Here is a 24,031-nt window from a genome sequence, read left to right as displayed (position 1 = left end):
AATAATTCACACTTTAGTGAATAACCCTTTAAAACGTATAGTTTTCTTATATAGCACAGTTTGAGGTGATTATATATCGATCCTTTGAACACATGTGCCATTTATTTAAAGATGCATCTACATGCGTAACATCGAGACGTACATGGATATCCCCTTACAATTATAGCAGAGCGAGGTTGCAAGCTCACCATTTTTGTGAGATACTTCTAAAATCTGCGTTCTGTTGGGGAAATCATGAAAGTTGTGCCTGGCAGTTGGTAACCTTTCTGAGCTCCATGTGTAATTAATTAGTAAAAATTGTTCTTTTGGATCCGTAATTAAAATGAATTAATTGATTTCCCAACATGGCAGTCAGATTTTGTCTGGTCTTACTATGAATCACCAAGTCTGTTCCTGAAGGTGCTCTTTAAGCAGAGCAGTGTACAGGTCTTAACATTTGATTAAACTACGAGGAATACTCAGATTTTTTTTTTTACTAAAACACTCAATTTCTCATTTGTTCGACAATTCTCAGTTGGCAAACGCTTTATCTAGAGAATGATTTCTGTGTGGGCTATAACAAAATTGCTATCCTTACAGTGCTATTACAAACTGATAGCATGCTAGCATAACATTCTTTAAAATAGATATATAGTATAAAAATTTTCACTTGTCTGCGAAATGTCACTTAGTTAAAACAGTTTAATCGGGAAACAGGGATTTTAAGTTAACAAAAAGAGCTTGCAGTGCAAGCATCATAATGTAAAATTAGCCCCAAACAGACCATAACACCATACGCATCAGCATAATGAAAAGCATACAAGGAGTCATGAAGTGCAGATATTATTTATCAGACTTAGTCAATACAGTATGTAGTATTCCAGATGGTTTAAAAGTGCAGCTCACAGAATGCTTTGCTGACCTACAGACTATCAAAGTCTTAAAGAAATAATTCATATTAAAAAAAAAATGTTTAAAAAAAAAATGTAGAAGTTAACATACATGTAATATTTTTGCATATTTAGTTTTGAGGTGGGGCATGACAAAGTTTCTACAGCTACTGTAAGCTCTGCCCTTTTTGCCCGTTGTCCAATCAGAAATCTCACTGAGAATCTTTGCGGACAAACTGCGCATGTTTATGACGGCTAGTCATGAATGGAAAGCAGTGAGATCGGCAGAACCACTCATGTGTGTTTTAAAAGTAGTTCAAAGAGAATGAGGCATGATACCCTCATGACTGTCTGGCTGACAGCCAGGAAGGTTTGACAAGGGAGTTTTATAAAAAACAGATGAATTCTTTCAAACAGCTAGACAGCTACCTGATGTAAAGTTTAAAAACAGAAAACAGTGACCCATTATATTGAATGTATCCTATAGAATATAATGCATTAGAAAAAATAAGTAAAAACAATAGAAATATATTAGAAATTCACATTTAAAGGGTTACTCCAAACACCATGATCACTTCATTGATTTCAAATTGTCATGATGTTTGGAGTCTATTTGTGCAGTATTTCAGTTTGAAATGCTGCACATACAGAATTAAAACACTTTTATGCCGAAAGTGTAACTCCACCTCTGACAGTGTGTCATAAGACATAAGACAAGAGTTCTGGACTGACGAATGTCAATTCTGTGCATTGTGGGAATCTGGGATCAGCATGCTGGGGACAGAGAGCCAGTAGTGCCATAGACACACCCACTATGGTGCCCAAGTCCTTTCCACAGCTCCATTGAAGGGGTGTGATGTATTCGGAGGAGGATTGGGCTACTGGGAAAACTTAACCTTGGCACTTTTACAAAAGTGAGTTTCAGCTTTCTTACTTTTTTTCTTTTTGTTTTGAGTGGGGGGCAGTATAGGATGGTTACTAAAGGAAGGATTATTAAACCACTGTTTTTGGCGGTAGTAACCCTTTAATATCCCTGCATTTGGCACGGTCATTAATTTATAAGTCAGTTTTATATATATATATGCACTGTATATATGAATATATATTAAACATAATACAGAAAGCATATTTCCAGGTGTCACGCATTTGGTGAGTCAGTCCCGATTTCAGGATCCTTTCCTGCTTTTGTTCCTTGGCCAGCTCTCAGTCTGGTTGGTGACATGCATCAGGCTGACATGACTTTTTTGCCATCTCCACAGTGACGTGGATAGCATTACAGATATGCCTCTTGGTGTCCGGTCCATTCACCCTTTCAAATACATACCTCCCATCTTAATAAATAAGCAGAAAGTAAGAGGGAGATTAGGAGTAAATATCTATAATGTCACACTTGAAGATCTGATAGTTTTCCATAATATAATGTTTATATTGGAGTTCTTTTACAATGTACCGGATAGAGCAGTTGATTTCTTTTTTTTTTCATTGTTTTATTTATTGAAAAGAGTTTGCCTATCTTCCATTTTTTCATACATATACAAAATAGTGCCATATACATACAAGACAAGACAAGTGTAACAATAACAAAACATGAAACTTGCAATGTTACAACTGTTCTAATCCTAAATTAAAAGATAATTCCTGGGCTAAACGGCTAAGGGTATCTTAATAAAGGATACATTCTATCTTATAGAACTGTTGTGAAAATAAGTATAAGTGTGGGCTATGGTCGGTCTGAACATCGTAAAAAAGAGAAAATATCACCATGGTGAAATTAGCTATCGGAAAAAAACAAAAAAAAAGAAAGAGTAATAAAAGAAAATAATTAATTTATTTTCCAGAATTCGAATCCAATTAATGTATTGGTCTTGTTTATTTATAAGAAGTAAGGAGGGGACTGGCAAATCTTTTTCCATTCGGAGTTGGAATAAGATTTGATTAACTAGCTGACACCTCTGGAAAGAAAGATGTGACTTCCATTGTCTTGCTATTATTATCCTTACCGCCCAAAAAACAATGGTTAACGAGGCACTTGGAAGAAGTGGAGGAAAGTTTCCAATTTAAATGTAACAGTTGAGAGCAGTTGATTTCAATAGGGAGCTTGAAGTTGTGATTTGCTGAGCAAACCCCAGCATTCCGCTCTGTGAGGTATGTTCTAAGTATGTTCTAAGAATCCTCTAATTATGCTGAATATCTGCTACGCCCAAAAGAAGTAAAATCTTAAAAAAAATCTAATAACAGTGCTAATTAACACATATTGATAAACATATCTAAATAGGGATTCACAATATGTCACTTTGAAATATATTAACCAATTTTATTTATATCATTCTCTCTGCTGAAGCCTGATGTTTTAAACACAGTTACCATGCAAGACACAGAGTATGCATTAGTGGACCAAAAAAGGAAAGATAGTGTATTCCTGGAACAGTACAGGAAAATTCTAATTTGTTTTGTTTTTATTACCTGCTGGTTTTCTTAGCCCTTTTTTCATCTTCAAACACATTTCATTAACTAGACTTTGACAAACAATGTTAAAATAACCTGTATATAGAAAGAAACCTATGGCAATTGATATTTTCTTCCTTTCTTGTTACTAATATTTCTGTTTTTCAATCTATAAATCAGTAACATATTCTGCAGAAATGTGTAATATAAGAAAAGAGTGATTAGTAAACAATTCAAATTCAATATTATGCATAGAGAGTCAAAGGGGGTTGAGGACCCTAGCTAGCTGTAAAGTACACTCATCGAGAGGGAATGAAGATAAGGACGGACACACTGTCCCATAACCCATATGAATGTCTGCTGTAGAGGAGAAGATGTTTTCTGCATGAGGTAGGGTAGAGGAGAGAGGAGAAATAGAACAAGGGTCTCAATGGAGATATCATTTTAACTGATATTATAAAATGATTAAGAATATACGATAAAACCAAGTTGGACAGATGCATTCCAGCATCTTGTGGCTATGTGATATTCCCAGTGAGTGCTAAAGAATGATTTTCTCATTTTGCTCATTTATAGCCACTGTAGGTAGTTTAACAACATCTACCAGAGCACCCAAGTCGTGTCTATTGATTGATTCTTGCATCTGCATATCGAACGGCAACAACAATTGGCTTCTATATTGTAAAGGGAAACTATTTAAGACGTCTCAAAAGGAATTCAAGGCAAGCGCCATTCGATGAAAAACAACAGATGCACAATCTTAAGGTTAATGATTTCAGAGAGCAATCAGATTGTACATACAGATGATGAATAGAGAAATGGAGAAAAAAAAGGTCAGAGTCATCTACCATAGGTACAATACAAATTTAAGGGCCACATCATAAAGTTGGATGCAGATGCATTGAACTACATTGTTGCAGTTATCTATTGTTATATAATCTAGCATAGGTGCTGCCCCTAGTAATCAATACAGACCTTTCTGCATATTTATGCTCAGTATTAAGTGAAGTGCCATATGGGTGCAGATTAAAATGATAGATGTTGCTTTATTCCATCATTTAAGATGTAAATGTAGCAGAGGGTTCACGAAAGACAGGATAGATAGCCTTACACATTTTGGATAAGTAGCCCTTAGTCAGAGGGTATTGCTCTTTCGTCTGTTGCTTGGTTCCTTACTACCCAATTGTCATCTCATTGTAACCCTCCATATTAGTATCTTCAACATGGACATAGTCGTTTAGTTTTGATAATACAAATATGGTCTAATTATTTCTAAAGTCACTCCAATAGTGTTATTCCACTTGTTTTAATTGGCACGATGCATGAATATGTTTAGGTGTTTCCAACATTGAATTATTTGCCATTTGAATGTATTATGTAGAACATTCCTAGCAATTAATCCTGTTAAATGTTACCTTGTTAGATAAGAGACGGTGCTAAATAAAGCTCAAAACTCTCTCTAGCTAGTCCACAGCCCATTTTAATAAATATCTCACTTGATTTTTTTTAATTAATGCGGACCACAAAATGAATATAAAATCTATTTTTACATCGTACACACACAATATTGATTTGCTTAATCTCTCAATTCATCTTTATCCAGATCCAGAATTTTAATCCCTCTGCTTTTCATATGTTTTTAAAAGATTATATAAAAAAACATAATTTAGTATTTTAACCCATGTTTGGTAGTGAATTTTTGGGGGATCTGAATAGTCAAATTTGTACAGCAGGATGACCGATGCTCTTTATTCTCCCACACATTGCCCGTGACATGAATGGACTTATCTGCTCGACCCCATGCTGGACCTGCTCCCACAGTCCCCCATCATGCTAGTGTTGTCAGGTTGTTGCACAATGGATCACTAAAATATAATGGTACAAATGGAGCCTGACCGATAGCTGAGCTATCAGGCAAATATTTATGTTAACTCAGGCCCTGGTCCATAGTTCAACCCAAACTAATAGCAAGTGTTCTTTGACATCGTTACAAATCAACGCTGATTTTACAAGGTAAATACAAAACAATGTAGAAGAAAAATCATGTTGATTCCAGACTTCAACATTTTTCTTAGCATGCAGGTTCTCTTTAGACTCATCTTTTGATACAGTCTCCTGCTGGTAGTTTTAACATCAATAAATCAGTATTTCACAGTCTCTGACAAGTAGAAAGTGCCAGCCTGACTAGTATTTAAATCTGTATTTAACACGTGAGACCAGTGGCGTACACACAACCCATGGGGCCCCGGTGCGAAAACTGATCCGGGCCCTCCCCCCGCGCGAGCGCTTACTCTGCGCAGGCTGGGGCCGCAACACATGGCGGCGGGCACCTGGTCGCAGGGCTGCGACCCGTGCGACCGCGGTATGTATGCCAGTGCATGCATAAACACATACACTTAAAGGACCACTACAGACACCCAGATCACATCAGCTCAATGAAGTGGTCTGGGTGCCAGCTCCCTCTAGTTTTAACCCTGCAGCTGAAAACATAGCAGTTTCAGAGAAACTGCTATGTTTCACTGAGGGTTAATCCAGCCTCTAGTGGCTGTCTCATTGACAGCCGCTAGAGGGTTTTCTGCGATTCTCACTGTGAAAATCACAGTGAGAAGACGCTGAACGTCCATAGGAAAGCATTGAGTAATGCTTTCCTATGGGCGGTTTGAATGCGCGCGTGGCTCTTGCCATGCATGTGCATTCGGAGCTGAGAGGCGGATGGGGACGGAGAGATCCCCAGTGTTAAGGGAGTCCGGCGCTGGAGAAAGGTAAGTGCTTAAGACACACACACACTATCATGTACAGACGCACACATTTACTGACAGACACACACTCAGTGACAGACGCACACAAACATACTCAGTAACAGACACACACACTAACACACACTCTAACACTAACACACACACTCACTAACACACACACTCTAACACTAACACACACACTCACTAACCCTAACACACTCACTAACACTAACACACTCACTAACACACACACTCACTAACACACACACTCACTAACACTAACACACACACTCACTAACACTAACACACACACTCACTAACACACACACTCACTAACACTAACACACTCACTAACACACTCACTAACACAACCTCACTAACACTAACACACTCACTAACACTAACACACACACTCACTAACACACTCACTCACTAACACACACACTCACTAACACTAACACACACACTCACTAAGACACACACTCACTAACACACACACTCACTAACACACACACTCACTAACACTAACACACTCACTAACACACACACTCACTAACACTAACACACACACTCACTAACACACACACTCACTAACACTAACACACTCACTAACACTAACACACACACTCACTAACACACTCACTAACACTAACACACTCACTAACACACACACTCACTAACACACACACTCACTAACACTAACACACACACGTTTTTTTTTTATTTAATCCCCCCAGCCTCCTTACCTGTGGGAGAGCTGGGGTGATTCCCTGGGGTCCAGTGGTGTTTGCTGGCCAGGCTGTCACCCGGCTGGCTGGCGGGCGCGCGAGGGAGCACTGTCCCCTGGGTGCTCCCTCTTCAGCTCCCTCGCGCGCCGCGTACTGATGCCGGAGCCGGAAGATGACGTCATCTTCCAGCTCCGGTTTCAGTGCGGTGCGCGAGGGAGCTGAAGAGGGAGCACCCAGGGGACAGTGCTCCCTCACGCGCCCGCCAGCCAGCCGGGTGACAGCAGGGCCAGCCTCGGGGGGCCCGGAGGTGGCCGGCTCCTGGGCCCCCCAGCAGAAGAGGCTGGCCCTGTGGGTACATACCTGGGTCGCAGGGCGGCCGGACCCCCTGGTGGGCCGGGCCCGGTCGCAGCCGCGACCCCTGCGACCCTGGTATGTACGCCACTGCGTGAGACTAATCCCTAGACAGCGCCATAGTGGATCATAAAGTCTGTCCATGGGTACTCAGAACATTAATATTGTAATCATCGATACCTTGTGTACTGTACAGTGAGCACATTCACATCATAGTCAAACAGACAGAGATATAGTGCTGAGAGTGCCCAGCTAGCCAGCAGCTAAGGATTTATTTTGTCTTACAGTAGGTGGGTGCATTGCATTGTGATACAAACCCTCAGCTTTGACTGCAGTTTATAAAAGAAAATGTTCTGTTCATTGAATTGGAAAATCAGGTCTGTGTTCTGTATGAGTTCCCAAATTGACGTCGTACATTCTTGCTTCTTAGAGGAAAATACCATCTAGAACAAAGCTATTTAGATACCGGGTGAAACTGAAGCATCACGGTTCTTTAGAAAGGCCTTCATTTGTCGCGGATTAGAAAACAATTGCTCACGAATAGAGCTTTGGATAAATTATTGAGCATTCATCCAGAAGTCGGTAATTCTGAGTGCGTTATCAGGCAAGTCTTGTCTTGTGTTGCTGTATCTAAGATGACCTGTCTGAGAACCTTCGTATTAATCCCGATATCAGATGATGCGGCATTCTTGACAATCTTCTCTTCTGGTCGTTTGTCACAATGGTGTAACATCTCTAACACATATTGTTAGCTGTGAAAGTAAAAAAAAAATTATTTGCGTTTTTTATGACAAATATCAGTAGAATGACAGTCATCCATGAATGTAATAAGTGTGATGTAGGAAGTATATGTATTCTGCATATTACCTGTTAAATTTAATAGCCTTTTCTTGTCCTCATTATATCTAGCCGATAAACTACATCAAATGGACAAAAAAAGCCAATGTGGCTGAAACTGTGTTTCTTGATTATTACATATAAAACAAACTAGATAAAACAGGCACAGATGGAAGGGCTTTCTAGTCACCCTTATGTGCAAAGACTACAAACATAAAATTCATAAAAATACAGAAAAGATCATAGAAAAACAAAACAAAAGGACATGTGCTTTAGAATGAGCATAAATAATAAGTGAATGTAGAAGGAAAGATAAAAGAGTTGTATGAACAAATGTTGAGCTGTATGGTGCACTCTAGGCTCTTTAGAGGTTACGGTTCCATGAATTTCAACATCTAGACTGGTATTAAGTCAAAAAGTCAACTAACACTCTCAGCGAATGAAAATTGGTTTGAATTTGTAAGATAATATGGAAGTACAATTTCCACTTTGTCACTGCAGACAGCTGATACAGCAAGGTAATCATTCGTAAATCTCTGAACTCCTGGAACCATACCTCCTACAGCCTTTTGAAGTGATTATTAGTGTCCCTTTAAGAGATGACAACTGGCCAGCAGCAATGCAGGGTAATAGCTTCTTGATCCAAGGATTAATCTGACTGCCATTCTGGGGTCAAGAAGGATTTTTTGTTGCAAAATTGGAAGTGCTTCAAACTGGGTTTTTGCCTTCATTTGGATCAACGGCAAAAAACAAATGCGAGGAAGGCTGAACTTGATAGACACAAGTCTCTTCTCAGCTATGTAACTATGTAATGCCCCTACTAAAATGGTGCGCTTAATAATTACATTATGGGGAATCCAACGATCAGAAAAAGGAGGGTCTCCTGTCTAATGGCTTTTTAAAAATGCAGACAGCCACAACTTTCTGAATATCAAACAATAGGTTTTATTTATAGCAGACTCCTGGGGACATAGTTACAGTGTTTCCAGAATTGTCAGAAAATGCTAAATACTATATAATATGAGATATTTCACTGTATTGATAGCATTTTGATATGTTTCAGTAAATAGTGTTACATAAATTATCTAAACTTGGGATGTGAAGAAAAACAATATGGCTCCCTAGTCTATTTTTTTTGTATATTTGCTAATATGCCAAGGAATGTGTTAAGTCAAACAAAGTAATTTATAAATGTGAATTTGCATATTTAGATCAAAGAAAGCTGGACCTGGTGTATTTATATGTCTCCAGATGTGTGTGGCTGTTAATTGCTTTCTATTTAAATAATATAACAATTATGTGGTAATTGAGTATTTTTTCCCTATGGGTACAGACGTCTGAGACAACCTGTATACATAGTATGAAAATTAGCACGGCATACATTAAATGAAAAGAGACTTAAAAAACACAATTAATTGAATTGCTAGCAAACCTTATTCATTTTTTCCAGGGTACTTTATAATTAGTAACTAACTTAAATAATATTTAATATCTTTGTTATATAATTAATAACTCATTTAGTGTTAATAATAGTAATTAAAACAAACACAAAACAAAGTAGCAGCAAGTCTAAATAATAATGAAGGTCCTTCGTAAATTAATTTGAGAAGAATGGGTAAATAGACAGATGTATGCATATGCCTTGAATTTGGTAAGTAGGTAGGAGATTTCTGGTCATTTAATTCAATGAGATTTGTGTCACTCGCTTGTCCAATCTGTCCTCCCTTACCATCTCTCCCAATGGACTTTGTATTTACTACTCCATATACCTCAAATATGTAGCCCTGTTCTCATTATAAAATGTATTTCAACTAGGGCTTGTGCACTGTGAAAATGTTTATTTTGTCCGAAAAAAATTTTTTCTTCCATTGGGAGATTTGTTTTGGCTGAAATTTCATCCATTATTTTTATATCGTTGTTTTGGAATGTTGTGATCGGTGGCAGATTCTCCAGTAGTTTAAATAAGTAAATAAGTTCCTAATTAGGTAGTCTTGTGTGGGATTGCAATACTTAAGTGTACTAAATTAGTAAGGGAGCTGTGTTTTGTAGATAGCTCCCTATTTTGGTATTCTAAAATATGGCAATTTCACATAAGGAAGGATACCAATTTAGGGAGCTGTTTAGTAAATAGCTCTCTAATTTGTTACCCTTACGTGAGAGTGTCATATTTTAGGATACCAAATTCAAGACCTGTTTAGTAGATAATTCCCTCAGTTTGGTACCCTTATGTGGGATTACCATAGCCAAGGGTACCAAATTAGGATGCTGTTTAGAAGTGGTACCCTTAAATATGGTAATCCAAAATAAGGATACCAATTTAATGTTTTTCAAAGAATGACCTAATGAACAAATCATAGCACACTTATAATAAATTCCGAAGTCTAATTTCAACCCATGTATTAAGAACAGTGCAAGTAGTTTGGGCTGGTCTCTTCCTCCACTATCTTGAGTTTACGGCACAGAGCTTACGCCTCTCATTAAGGAGGTTATTGGCACATGGCAAACCTTACCAAATAGTTTGACTACTTACACTGGACTACTTACACTACGCAAAAGTGGCACCAAACCACAACAATGTGATGTAGTGGTTATGTTGCTTGAAGTGGTCCATCATGTTGTCACCATTTTTTCTTCTGAAAAAAAAATAACGTGAAAAAACACACTTTGGTTATTCACTAAACATTGAATTCTGGTAAATAAATTAATAATGGCAAAAAGTTAATTGCCTCCAATTTGCCATTCGTAATTAATTTATAAAATTCAGAGTTCAGAGGGTTACTATAACCCTTTTGAGAGGGAGGCCTTTCCGGCGTAATGTGTCCTATTGGGCACTGTGGAGATGGACTCCTTTTAATTCTCTGAAATCTGGTGCTGCTCTTCTGCCATTGACATCAGGCAGCCCAGAATTAGAAATCACTTTGTATGTGTGGTGTTTCAAGCAGAGACACTGCACATACATACATACTCCTACCACCACCACTTCAAATCACTAAAGTGGTCATAGTGGTTTGAGTAACCCTTGATAGTAATTTATTATATATAATAAAGTATATTATATATAATAAATATATTATAAATTAGTATATATAATAAATATAGAATGTAATTTATATATATATATATATATATATATATATATAATTTTTGGAAATTTAGGTTTTCAAGTGAAATATATGTAATTTGATTAAAGGAGTTATAATACCACTGTATCTAGAAAATCAGCTCTCCAGCTGTACTGTCTTAGAATGGAGGTCATTGTTCTCCAGCAGCAAAATAATCTGTTGTGTTATATTGCATGGTATAACCCGAGAGCAAGCCATCTGAAGCAGCACAGTTGTTTTCAAAAGACAATTCCCATCAACTCAGCTGTTGTTGCTACTGAGAGGTTTAATAACGGAATACTCACAGATTGCCTATTCTTGTTATAGTCTTTATCAATATTATACAACATTTGTTTAATTTATTTCTCAATAACCACAGGAAATACCCCATCGGACGAGTCCGAGGAACGTGAAAGAGAGCCTAAGGTTCTCACATTTCCAGAATATATCAATAGCCTGCTGGATACTGGCACCAGACGCCTGGCACAAGGATTGCGTATGGAGTGCCAAAGCCGAGGGCGCTGCTCCTCCTACTGCCAGCTGTGTCATGTCACCTCTAGTCCTGATGCTCCTCCTGAACCAGTGCTTTTAGAAGTCACCAAAGCAGTCCCAATATATGAGTTGGTCTCTAACAACAATGCCACCCAACAGGTGAGTCAGTCAACCCATTCACTGACTAGATAAGAGCAATTAGAAAGGTTTATGGCAGTTACAAAGTAATGTTTATCCCCAAAGTGTTCCTAAATGTAATGTAATACAGTCTGAACTTGTTATGTTCTTACTTTATTCTACAATTAAAATATCAAACCTGTCATGTTTTAACAAATGTCACAAATATCACGTTTGACAAACTGACACTAAATCAACTATTCCCTTCTACTCACTCCAGGTGAGAATAGTGTCACCTGCCTGCAATCCGCTCTAATCCACTATCAAATAACAAAAACATTAAATATAATGTGCTGTTCACTAATGCTATTGACAAAGGTGCTACAACCAGTACAATTGAATGAAAACCTATACATTATTGTGCAAAATTTAGATAGGACAATTTGTCACTACAGGAAGATGTATATAATATAGTACGATTCATTGGGAAGCTTCATTTTAGTAGTTACTTGCTAAATCCTCTACATATGAAAAAAAAAAACAACAAAAAAACAACATAGTGTACAATTGAGATGAAAATTCATTTTTGGAATACGGGGACAGGAAACATAGACAGGGTAATTTACTAAAATGAAAATTCAAAGTGAATTTTAAGTTTGAGGCCAAAGTAGCCAAACTTTGGAAGCATAGTTGATTTTGAATTTTCACTTTAGTGGATAACCGTGACAACGCAAGCATAACAAGAATATTCAGGTCTCTTACATGGACATCAAACAGGAGACACATCCATAGCATGTACATGACAAGAGAAACAAAGACAAAGTAAAAATGACAATGACACTTTATAATGTAAAAATAAAAACTGCATAAATACTCAAATGGAAACAACTGATTTGTGTTTCCTACTATGTGCGTAGGGCAGTGTTGTGAGTCAGGAGATGCAGTCCCAGAGTATCTGAAGAATGGGACTGGGGAGACTAGATGGGCCGAATGGTTCTTATCTGCCGTCACATTCTATGTCACATTCTATGTAATGCTCTAACTGTATATGATTTATCTCAAACATGACAAATAACTACTAAATGGAAGCTTCATTTTGAATAACAGTTTTTTTCGTATTTTGCCACATATTTTCGTTCTAATTATTGTGCACCAATTAATATTCATATTAATCCACTTACAAAACTCCTATGGTACAACAGGTCAGGTGTATAGATACTCATTGGACTCTGGGTTCTTAAAAAACAATGTAGAGAATTTGTTTGCTACTAGTGTGGTTGCATTTCCTTATCTGCTGCCTTAGGACAAAGTTAAAATCTTAATCACCCAAACAGCTAGTAGGTGATTTCTCGATGACTAATATGATTTACAGGCTGCAAAAAATAAAATAAACAAGCTCTGTAAAGAAATGAGCTTGTTAGTAAAATTCTCTGACAATTTATCTTTCCAGTACTCAATATTGGAACGCGACCATCGATAATTAAAGCAGCTCTCTCACCTTCTGGGATCTTTGCATAATTTACAAAGACCTCCGATGGTGACCTCACTGCTTGGGGAGCGATAGCCCAGGGGTACAGAGGAGGTGTATTACCTGATGCTGTCCTGACATCTTCAATCTTCATCTCCTGGGACTCCAACTGCCAGGAGCCTATGTCAGTGCTGCACTCTTGCACATGCGTGAGAGTACAACACTGATGTCTATGGAGAATTCCGCGACAGCCTCCATAAAAATTATCTTGTAATGAGTGAGACAATGCCTTATTCCTGCTAGTGACAACTGTAGAAAGTGACATAACTTGACGTTAGATCTGCCTTTTGTCAAGTTAGAGTTTAACCATGAGACAAATTAGCCCCATATTTTGACTGCATTGAAATGTCAATGAAATTCTAACACAGTCTTTATGAACATTCTATAAAGATTGTATCTTTCTGAAATGTTAACTCTTCTTTTTTTGAGGGTGGATTAACAAAGCTGCTTTAATGTAGAGCAGGGGAACTGCTGCAATATATCCCCAAATCTGTTTGTCCTCCATACATAATGTGCCCTTCTGTCTCACATGTAAAATAAATATATGAGTTTACAGTTACACAGATAAAATACTTTACATTTGGTAAAAGTAGTGACTGACTTAATCAAGTGAAAAGTAATCTTGGCAACGTGGAATCTTAGCTGTTCTGGATTTCTCATTAAAATGGGAATTGTGAGAAACGTCAAATTTTTCACGTTTAATTTGTTCTAAAAATTGCAATTCCCTTGGCATTTTTTTTTTTACTATTCTGGCAGGCTTATACACTAAACCAGTAATGATTGGAAATTGATCAGGGAGCTGCAATTTTAGATCAACACAGCAAAACTGTAAAAAAACTATTCTAAAGGCTTGTCGCTGTGTTCTTCACAATCAAATACTGACAAGCTGTTAATTTCTAAAATGGCTGTCACTAAAGTTAGAGTCTCCCAGCTGTTTCCATGCTATAACATTTCACTGTTAGTGATTGGTAATTTGTAGCTGCTGTAACTTTTAACATCTCCCATAGCAACTCTTAGGAAAAGAGAAATGCTAAGTAACACCGGCAGGGTCACTAAATTGAGAATTGAAATTGAATTCCAAATTCCAAGTTAAAGTAGCCCAAACTGGAAAAAAAATCTCTAAGCTGGCTATGCTTCCAATTTGACTACTTTAGCCGTAAATTTTAAATACACTTTGAATTATCACAGGTTTCCTTGCTAGATGTTAATGAATGCAGTCACTAAGTCACTCAACTTTACACACCTGCTTCAGCTTGGTGTAAAGCCATTGGAAATTCCCAATTTGTCCTAGTAGGGTTAGGCAACATTCGGCACTCCAGATATTTTTGAATTGCATCTCCTCTGATGCTTTGTCAGCATTATGGCTGTGAAAGCATTGTGGGGGATGTAGTTTACAACATTTGGAGTTCCCCTGAGTTCAACAGGAAAAAAAAATATTGTGAATTAAAAACCAAATTGTAAACTTTTGGCTAAAATAGCCTCACTGAGACTACAGTTGCTATGGCCATTCATTTGAAAATGTGCCTTTTTGTCCAGCTTGCAAAATATTAAAAGCTTACATGGTGGTCGGTACCAGTGGTGGTGATTTGTGAGTAGGTGCAGAGAGTAAGACAAGGGCTAGACCATGGAAACATGTTAGTATTTTGAAGTTGGAAACATCTCTTGGTGGGTAGCACTAATGATGTCTGATATCTACTTTTTACCCACAAGCCTAGAAGTGAGCCCTATCTCAATTTATTTGCTACCTGGCAATTTTGGGAAGACAATTGTAATAATGATCAGTTTTTGACAATCACCTGTTTAGTGAATAGCTGTGATGATTTTAGTGGATATTATTCACATAGTACTTGAATGTTTCATAACAGTGAATTGCAGGGAATTGGAAACCCAATTGCAAAACGAAGCACGAAATAATAAAAATGTAAATTGCCCAACTCCATTATAAGTAGAGAGATAAAGGCTGGCCAGAGAAAATGAACATGTAAAAACACTGAGATAAATATATATATACACACAAGTCCGATAAAATCGCCAAGGTACATGTAAAGTAACAATGGTTGGTGGTCACAGATTTTTTTTGCTTTTTTGCTACAATTTTCTTTATTTTACTACTATCACGGCCTGGTATCCAGATTTTATTATTCCAGTAGAGTATTGCTGGAAAACCATTACTTGGCAACGTTTTCCATTAGGACTCTTTTATATGTTGTTGCTCTTTACATCTTGGACTTGTGTGTATTTATATATTTATCTCAGTGTTTTCCAACGTTCCTTCTTTCTGGCGCAACCTTTATCTCTCTATCTTGTGTATTACTTTTGTCAGTAGGGTATTGAGGGAACCCTATTTTAGGTTTGCTGCCCTTTTTATTCCATCCCTCTAGATTGTTTTTTCTAAGCGCTGTTTCCTTCACTTCTAAATTTTTACCTCCATTATAAGTAGAACTTGGCTATTTTAACCTGAATTTTGCAACTACAATTTTAAATTCACCATAATTCTCACTGTAATGAAGTAGCCATAATAAAGTCCTTGTAAGCATTGCTGATTAATTATGTTATGGTTGCCGAATATACAGGTGGCTACTACTAGGTTTGCAGAATTTGCCATGTTTCCTAAACACATTACACTTCCTGCAACACTTTTCTTGTATTACCTATCAACATATAAAGGTCATGTTCCTAAGAAAACATGATAGATATGGGAATTTCGGTTGCAAGTACATATTATGCTTATTTACTGCATCTTCATACATTGTTTAACACTTGTATTGGTTCCTATGCCAGTCCTATATTGTGCCCTATGTTGGAACATATCCGAAAAATATCACGGTACACAGTACGGAGGATTGGTGGTACTCTCTAGGGAAAATCCTACATTGGACCGCAAGAAGTAAAATATTTTGTCGGACATATGGGATCGCAAAGGTTTAATTATTACACAAGATGGTTTAAACATATATATTGATTCTAATTGACTAACTTAATGGTTCTAACAAACTTGTCCTGGTTCTGTTGAAGTTTCATATTTCTGTTGAAGTCTTTTCTGAGCCTGACCCCTGCGCTATATTATTTTTGTACGTCACTGTATTTTTGTTCTATGTTTTGCATTTCTTGTTAGCTTGCACCCGATCATATCTTTTGTAGAAAACGTGCTGCTTTTTGTATGCAAACCTGAGTTTGCTTTCTAATTGATGCATGTGTTAAATCTTTTCATTCATTCATTATGTTCTGTCAATCATTAAATCATAAATTTGTGAAATGGCCTTCATAATGGGAGAAGAATTGTGCTCATTGCACTGACAAATTAGTATACATAACCTCTTGTTTTCTGTTAGATACACTGTTTGATATAAAACGAGTTACCTGGTTATTGCAACAGCTGTAACACAATAGGTTGGATGAATTAAAAATAGATTATCACAAATTTTTATGGCCCAATTATTTTGCCATCGCCTCCGCCCTTCGTTTTAATATATTAGGTTTCTTTACTAAGCAAACATGCAAATGGCATCCAAAAGGGACAGGTGCTGAAAGAATTTAGTCTGATTTGATTGGCTGAAGTCCCGTGTAACCCCTAGAGTCTGGTCCTTAAAATGAAAATCTGAGCAACAAATTATTCTTCAATCCTTATGGCAAAACATTGACCGGCATAGCTAGTACAGCCATAGGGATAATTATTGAACCCAGATGCATCTGCAAACAGTCATTTTCTTGACTGTCAGGTGTGCCAAATGCTTAAGGCTCAGTGCCACCTAATTTAGAAAACATGTCATAGAAATTGCGCCTCTGCTTCAATGTATCCCATTTAATGCAGCCATAATGTTACCATATTTTACACAGAATTATACGAGTGAGATAATGATCGAGATTATAATGTTACATTTGGTGAGTGCCAAATAAATCAGCAGTTATTAACCTCTGGGTCAGAGCCCAAAGTTGGGTCTCCATACTATTCTAGTAGGTTTTCATCGGTCAGGACAGGAACAGGACAATCAGGTTGTCCTAGGAAAGTGTACAGAATTACATGCTTATTGTAGCTGTATTGCCTACTTCAGATAAAGATGTCCTACAGAACCTACTACAAATAATGATCGGGGTTGAGGCTGAATAAGAGAAGGAATGCCAGCAGGGTATTAACTAACGTCTGAAATATTTCAAATTCTAGATGAAAGAGCCAGATTAAAAAAGGTTCTCCAACACAACTCAGTTATTCATTAAAGGGACACTATAGTCACCAGAACAACTACAGCTTATTGTATTTGTTATGGTGAGTAGAATCATTACCTTCAGGCTTTTTGCTGCAAACGCTGTCTTTTCAGAGAAAATGCAGTGTTTTCATTACAGCCTAGTGATAACTTCACTGACCACTCCTCAGATGGCTGTTAGAGATCCTTCCTGGGTCATGGCTGCCTAAAATGCATCCAAACATTCAGTATCTCCTCCCTCTGCATGCAGACACAGAACTTTCCTCATAGAGATTCAATGATTCAATTCATCTCTATGAGGAGATGCAGATTGGCCAGGTCTGTGTTTGACTTGTGCTGGCTCTGTCCCTGATCTGCCTCCTTGACAGTCTCAGCCAATCCTATGGGGAAGCATTGTGATTGGCTCAGAACACCACTTTTGATGATGTCAGCAGGCATCAGGCAGTTTCACAGCCAAACAGGGGCAGAGCCAGGAGCTGCAGACTTGAATACAAGTAAGATTTTACTATATTTATGGAGGCAAGAAGGTGCCAGGGGGGCTAGATGGTGGTTTTCATACTATAACGTCAGAAATATATGTTTGTGTTTGTGTTCCTGACCCTATAGTGCTTCTTTAAGATTATAACTTGGGGGGAAGGTGGTGGGGGGCAAGTGACAATCAGCTTATGTTTATGATTTGGTAAAACTAGTGAACAGAAATTGTGTTAACAGTACTGTAAAATAAATAGTAATGTTAAAATTGTGGCACAGTAATAACTGCTTAGATAAATCTCCTTTGATACTTTTAAAATTAAAAAAAATAGATTAAATAAGTGGTGCACACGTGATATAAAAAAGTGAAATAAAAGAAATAAAAAGAAAAAAGTGAGGGAGAAGCCAAGCAGGCAACCAGGCAGGACATGTTTCTCTAAACTTTGGCATATGCATTCCCAATGTGCAACAGGCCAAAGATTGAAGCGGCACCCAACTATATAACAGGTATAATTGATACCGGGACTCCTGTCTGAGCAGACTGATTTACTTACTTACTTACCCCTTATAAATTTAGCCCTTTGATAATTTTTTTAGATTTGAATGCATTTTGTCGCTACAAGGCCAAAAAGCAACTACTTATTTTTGCCACAACAGCCCACACACAGAAAGGCCAGTACATGATAAGCCCTGCATCTCACGATGCACTAGACATGGACGCTGACAAAATTTTAATTTCACCCAAATACATTCTGCCAAAAAATTGAGTGTGTTTCATCCAAACCAAATTTCAGCCATTTGACAAATACATTTCTGTGCCGCGGCTGTATCTTTCAGAATTTTAGTAGATAACTCCTTAAACTGGTACCCATGTGAGCTTTCCAAATTAGGGATCTGTTTAGTAGCTAGCTCCTTTGTGGTATTATTATGGCAATCCCACAAGGAATAGGTAGCTATACACTAGGCAGCTGAAAGACCAACATTACAAAGAGCCCTTCATTTTCTTAATCTTGGTCTATCAAACAACTTTGCTAATACTAAGTAACAAATACTTAGTAAGTAAATAAGGGAGGTTAAATCCTCCTTGAAAATAAAAGCTGTTGAAAAATGCATTCTTTGACTTTTGATATTTTTATATTTACTTTTATATTGATTTTTGATATTTTAAAAATCTATATCATTCAAAGCAATATTTATCGGCTCCCAATTAGATTTTAATGGTGGTAATTAAATCAATTCAAACTAATACAAAGTTTATCAGGAGCAAAATATACTGCCGATAAATGTTGAAATCAGCTGGGATGTAAATGAGACCCCAGTTGTTTTTACAATCTACAATATTTATTTATTCACTCAATAAGGAATTGCGAGGAATTGACGAGAAAAGGTGAAATATTAGGAAAAAAACGCTTAAATGATATATAATCAAGTTTATTGTTTTAATTTCCAGGCTAGCTAAAAATATTGTAATCCAAATTCAGAATTCCCAGTTTAGCAAATTAACCTTTTTTTTATTTATAGAAATCCTTTGTAATCATTTTTGTCCCATATATATTATTAGAGAAGTTAAAATATTGTAATCCAAATTCAGAATTCCCAGTTTAGCAAATTAACCTTTTTTTTATTTATAGTAATCCTTTGTAATCATTTTTGTCCCATATATATTATTAGAGAAGTTAATCTTAAACAGTAGCATACTGAGATGGGGCTGTCCACTTTGGGTAACAGTCATGAGGAGGTTGCATGCAGCACCATGTCAGATGGTAGTATACTTCTTTTACTGGTCTGTCATTACAGCTTAGAGCATTCAGCCTGCACTGTGAATTAGGGGGGTGGGATCTTCGTTATCTGCCGTCTTGTCAAACACCTCTCATGTTGTGTGCGCCAAGCTGAACTGAAAGACTGAGCTCGGTAGAGTGTATGTCTTTTGACTCAGCATCACTCAGCCATGCTTCAATAAGAGTAGGTTAGATTACGAAGGCACATATAGGTTACAGGGGTGGCTGTGAACAGACTGACAATGAGGGTTTGAAAAGACAGTGAATGGGTAATGGCCAGATTGAGAATGGGGGATGAACAAACAGAATGGGGACAGAAAGAGTCTAGGTTAGGGGTAGACAGACCTAGAGAGAAGATGGACAGACAGATAATATGTAATATGGGTATTAGGGTGGTCTGACAGAGAATGTGGGGGTAAACAAACAGAATTAGAAGGGTCAACAAAATATGAATGTGTGGGTGGACAGAGAGAACAGACAGATAATGCAGAGGACAAACAGGAAATGAGGCGGACAGATGGGATGTGGAGGTGAGCTGAACAGAATGAGCACAAATTCTAGAGAAAAGAGTGAGGTAATTGGAAGAGACCTAGAGATAAGAGATACAAGTAGGGGACAGAAATGGAAGGGAGGTACAAGTGTGAGATAGAAGAGGGAGAGGCATGCAAATTTTGTTGTACCAATCAAAGGGGGTCTTCCTTTTATAATCACTACAATAATTTGAATTAGCTACAGGGTTTACCACTAATCCTAAATTTAAGATAAAAACACAAATGCACACACCAGTCAAACCATGAGGCTTGCTTTTCTCACAGAAATCTCACTTTAACAGTGCTCTCACTACTACAAGGGATTCTGGGTAGACATATGCAAGTGAGCTCAACAAAGAACTACACTCGTATAGATGGTGCCCAAGAGCCTGAGAGGGTAGTGTGGTTTAACACTTAGGAAAAGCGTAGGACCCATAGGGATGGAACATATTAAGGGTTAAATCCCCTCCTTCAATTATCACAGCCGGCTTGGAGTAGTTTGCGTGTCAGATGAAGAGTCTATTCAGTTCTTCACCACTTTCAATTTGACGTACCATGCAGCATTAGGATTCAGGAAAATCGCAGAATCATCCAAGAAATAGCTAATTTGCATATGCCTACCCAGAATCCCTTGCAATGTATTAACTATCCACTTACTTCAGGTGGAAGGGGTTTTCATCCAAACTTTTTCCCCCACCACAACTCTGTTGGTAGGCACTTTAAAAGTAACGCCAAGCCTCCATTGCAAGCCAGTAACCAGCCTCATGAACAACAAAACAGCTGTCCATGAGTGGTTCACTGGCTTTGCTCCTCTTGAATTATGAGGCATTTTTTTTTTAGCTAATATGCATACGCCTACCCAGAGTCCCTTGCAGTAGTGAGAGCACTGTTAAAGTGAGATTTCTGTGGGAACAGCAAGTCTTATGGCTTGACAGGTGTGTGTATTTGTGTTTAGCAATTTATTAACTATCCACTTACTTCAGGGGCAAAGGGTTTTCATCCACACTTTTTCCCCCACCACAACTCTGTTGGTATGTATATATATATATATATATATATATATATATATATATATATATATATATGTATATTTAGTTATATAGTTCAAAAGACATTACTTTGATGGATAAAAAGCAATTTTTTTTTATATGGCAAGGAAATGCATTTTGTCTACTTGTTACATTTTGACGAGCACACATCAGCTTTTTGTTCAATTGTGAGAAACTACCATATGGAGTTTTGACAGACATAGCTGTAAACTCGCTAATTGCACTGAACAACTCCCTCCCCCCCCCCCTCACCCTTCCACACACACTAACTGTCTGTATTTTTTTTTTATCATAGAGGCCTAGGGAAAAAGAAACATAAAACAGATTGAGACCGAAAGAGACACACAAACACAGAGAGACAGAAATAGACATATGCACAGTATGAGTGTGAGACAGAGAGAGAACAGCAGGGGAAGGTGAGGACACACTTTGCAGAGACAGATGCATCAAATATACAGAAATTCACCCAAAGTTCAGTGACAAGATTTCTCTGAAAAATAATTATCATTTCATAAGTATTTATTAGTATATCATTGTTTTACATTTTGGTGGAACTCCTCATTAAGGTATTGTTTATGTATAATTAAAACTAGAATGTCTCTTTGTTACATGCATTTAGCTGTGTTATTGAGATTCAATTGCCAGTGAATACACGTTGATCATGACTAGGCCGGGAGGCCTGTGCTCACTTGACCTCTCTGTTGCACAGTTGCTGTTGGGTTCCGGGTCCAGCTGTCTGTCTATCATTTTGTTACTGCAGGATTCTGTGCTCAGCTGTCTATGTGTTGTATTGTTGCTGCAGGATTCTGTGCTCAGCCGTTTGTCTGTCTTTGTGTTACTGCAGGGTTCTGTGCTCAGCTGTCTGTCTGTCTGTCTCTCAGTTGCTGCAGGACGCTGTGCTCAGCTCTCTCTGGTGCTCTGGGCGTGGTGATGTAATTGAGGACTGGTGTCGGTGTGACTCTACTGCTTTCGGTGTAGATGGACTGCCTACCTGTGCTCCACTACCACAACCTGTGTAAGGCTCCACATTCTCGATCGGGCTGTCTGTCTTCGGCTTTGTACTAACGGTGTTACCTTCCAATATACCCTTAATGCCCTGCATGTAATGTATCTGTTTCCACTGTACGTGTTGAACAGTAAAGATTCTTTTGTCTGTGTACGGAAAATGCAGTGTTAATTAGCTATTGCTACACTTCTCATTTGTGTGGATGAATGTTCCTCTAAATACCCTCAAACACATCTTTTATATCACTGTCATCCCCCGTCTCTATGAGTTGTGGTGTGTCATAACTCTTGTATCCCTAACAGACTTTTTTTTTTTTTTCACACAGCTTCTCATCTTTTATATGTCGCAATAAAACATGCTTTTATTGATGATCACGTTTCACAATTCTCTGTCTCATACACTGTGTTACAGATTTCTGTGTGTTAGTTGGATATGAGTTATAATTTTGCTTTCATTAGATTATGGATCAGAGCCTAATGAACAGAATTTCTCACACACTGCATGCTCCAGCTTCGTATCGTTCATAAATTGTGTATTCATAGACTCTATGTGCCAACTTTAATATCTCAAAGGTTGTGTGTCATCTCTATACAGCCTGTCACAGTGACGGCTAACTCTTGACACTGCAGATGTTGAGGATTACATTAGCTATGTGTTATTCATATAGATATTTACCTGTCAAAGGTCAGCTATCTCTGGCCTATCCCATAGTTATACATCTTAGTCCCCCAGCTCTGTCCAAGTTACAGAATCTGCACATTGGTACTATATATTCATAATATATAGTGTATAATATATTTTTACATGCTCAATGTCTCAAGATACTGTGTCTCATGGGTTCTGCATCTTATTCATATATATTTTATAGGCATCATGACCCAACTTTATAGCAATCTTATTCGAACTATCCCCGAACATGACATGTTTTACCTCTGTGCCCGAGCTCTTTATAGTTATTAAGCTGCACATTACATTTTTTTTTTCACTTGCTTATATCTTAGAGTGATATATTTTGCATGTGGTATTGTTTATATTGCATGGATATATGATTTATGTACACGTCTGTACACATCAATATACAATAACATCATTTAAGAGCGCTGCGGCTGTAATTCAACAATATGTTTATAAACGTGAATTTGGAAATTACCTAAAACCGCAAGAACTTAAGTAATAAGTAATTCATAATAATAAAAAAAAATTATACTTATACAGACCTCGAACTGAGTAACAGTTCACTGTTTTTAGAATATATGCTTTCTCTTTCACATTTTCTTGTATTGAATACAATGCTTTTTTTTGCTAAAAAATGCTTATTTTACAAGCTGTAATACATAAGTGATTATATAAATAATTCTAAATGTAAAATGTCCAACCATATAACAGCGTGGCACTCACGATTTTTCTGGACTGTAGTTTGCTTAATTTAAAATCACTTCTATTGCAATACAGCGCTGAGAAGCAACATAAGGAACATATTATTCAAAATTCAGAAAATATGCAGAGTTTTATCTAATCAAACATATTGCATTGACTAATATAGTTGTTTTCAAGAAAGTGATGGATACACTTATAGAACCTTGCTTTCTATATTTTAGAAATTGATGCCGTTCTTAGTATATGATCAGACCTACATAATAACACAATTGTGTAGAACAGATATACCACTATGTGCACATTGCTGCATGATGGAAGTTTTCTTAATCAGGTCATTTGACGAATCTTCGGAAACAGGAAACTGTAGCTTCTAGGATGCTACTGATAACATTTGTGATTATTTTACGCAGAC

At 37.4% G+C, this 24,031-nt stretch overlaps 1 protein-coding gene across 4 annotated transcripts in view; it reads left to right on the top strand.

The window, feature by feature from the left end:
- Positions 1 to 24,031, top strand: part of ASTN1 (astrotactin 1) — a 422,412-nt gene that overhangs the window by 372,733 nt on the left and 25,648 nt on the right. For 3 of the 4 annotated variants that reach the window (XM_063428244.1, XM_063428242.1, XM_063428243.1), the window contains 2 exons: positions 11,449 to 11,720; positions 22,118 to 22,251. In XM_063428244.1, coding sequence (XP_063284314.1) covers positions 11,449 to 11,720; positions 22,118 to 22,251 — 406 coding nt within the window. Of the gene's footprint in view, positions 1 to 11,448; positions 11,721 to 22,117; positions 22,252 to 22,567; positions 23,364 to 24,031 lie in introns of those variants that run through there. The other variant, XM_063428245.1, reaches the window with a different exon arrangement.

This window comes from Pelobates fuscus, chromosome 7 (genome assembly GCF_036172605.1).
Source record: "Pelobates fuscus isolate aPelFus1 chromosome 7, aPelFus1.pri, whole genome shotgun sequence".
Lineage (NCBI taxonomy): Eukaryota > Metazoa > Chordata > Amphibia > Anura > Pelobatidae > Pelobates > Pelobates fuscus.
This window is presented reverse-complemented; position numbering and strand designations above follow the sequence as displayed.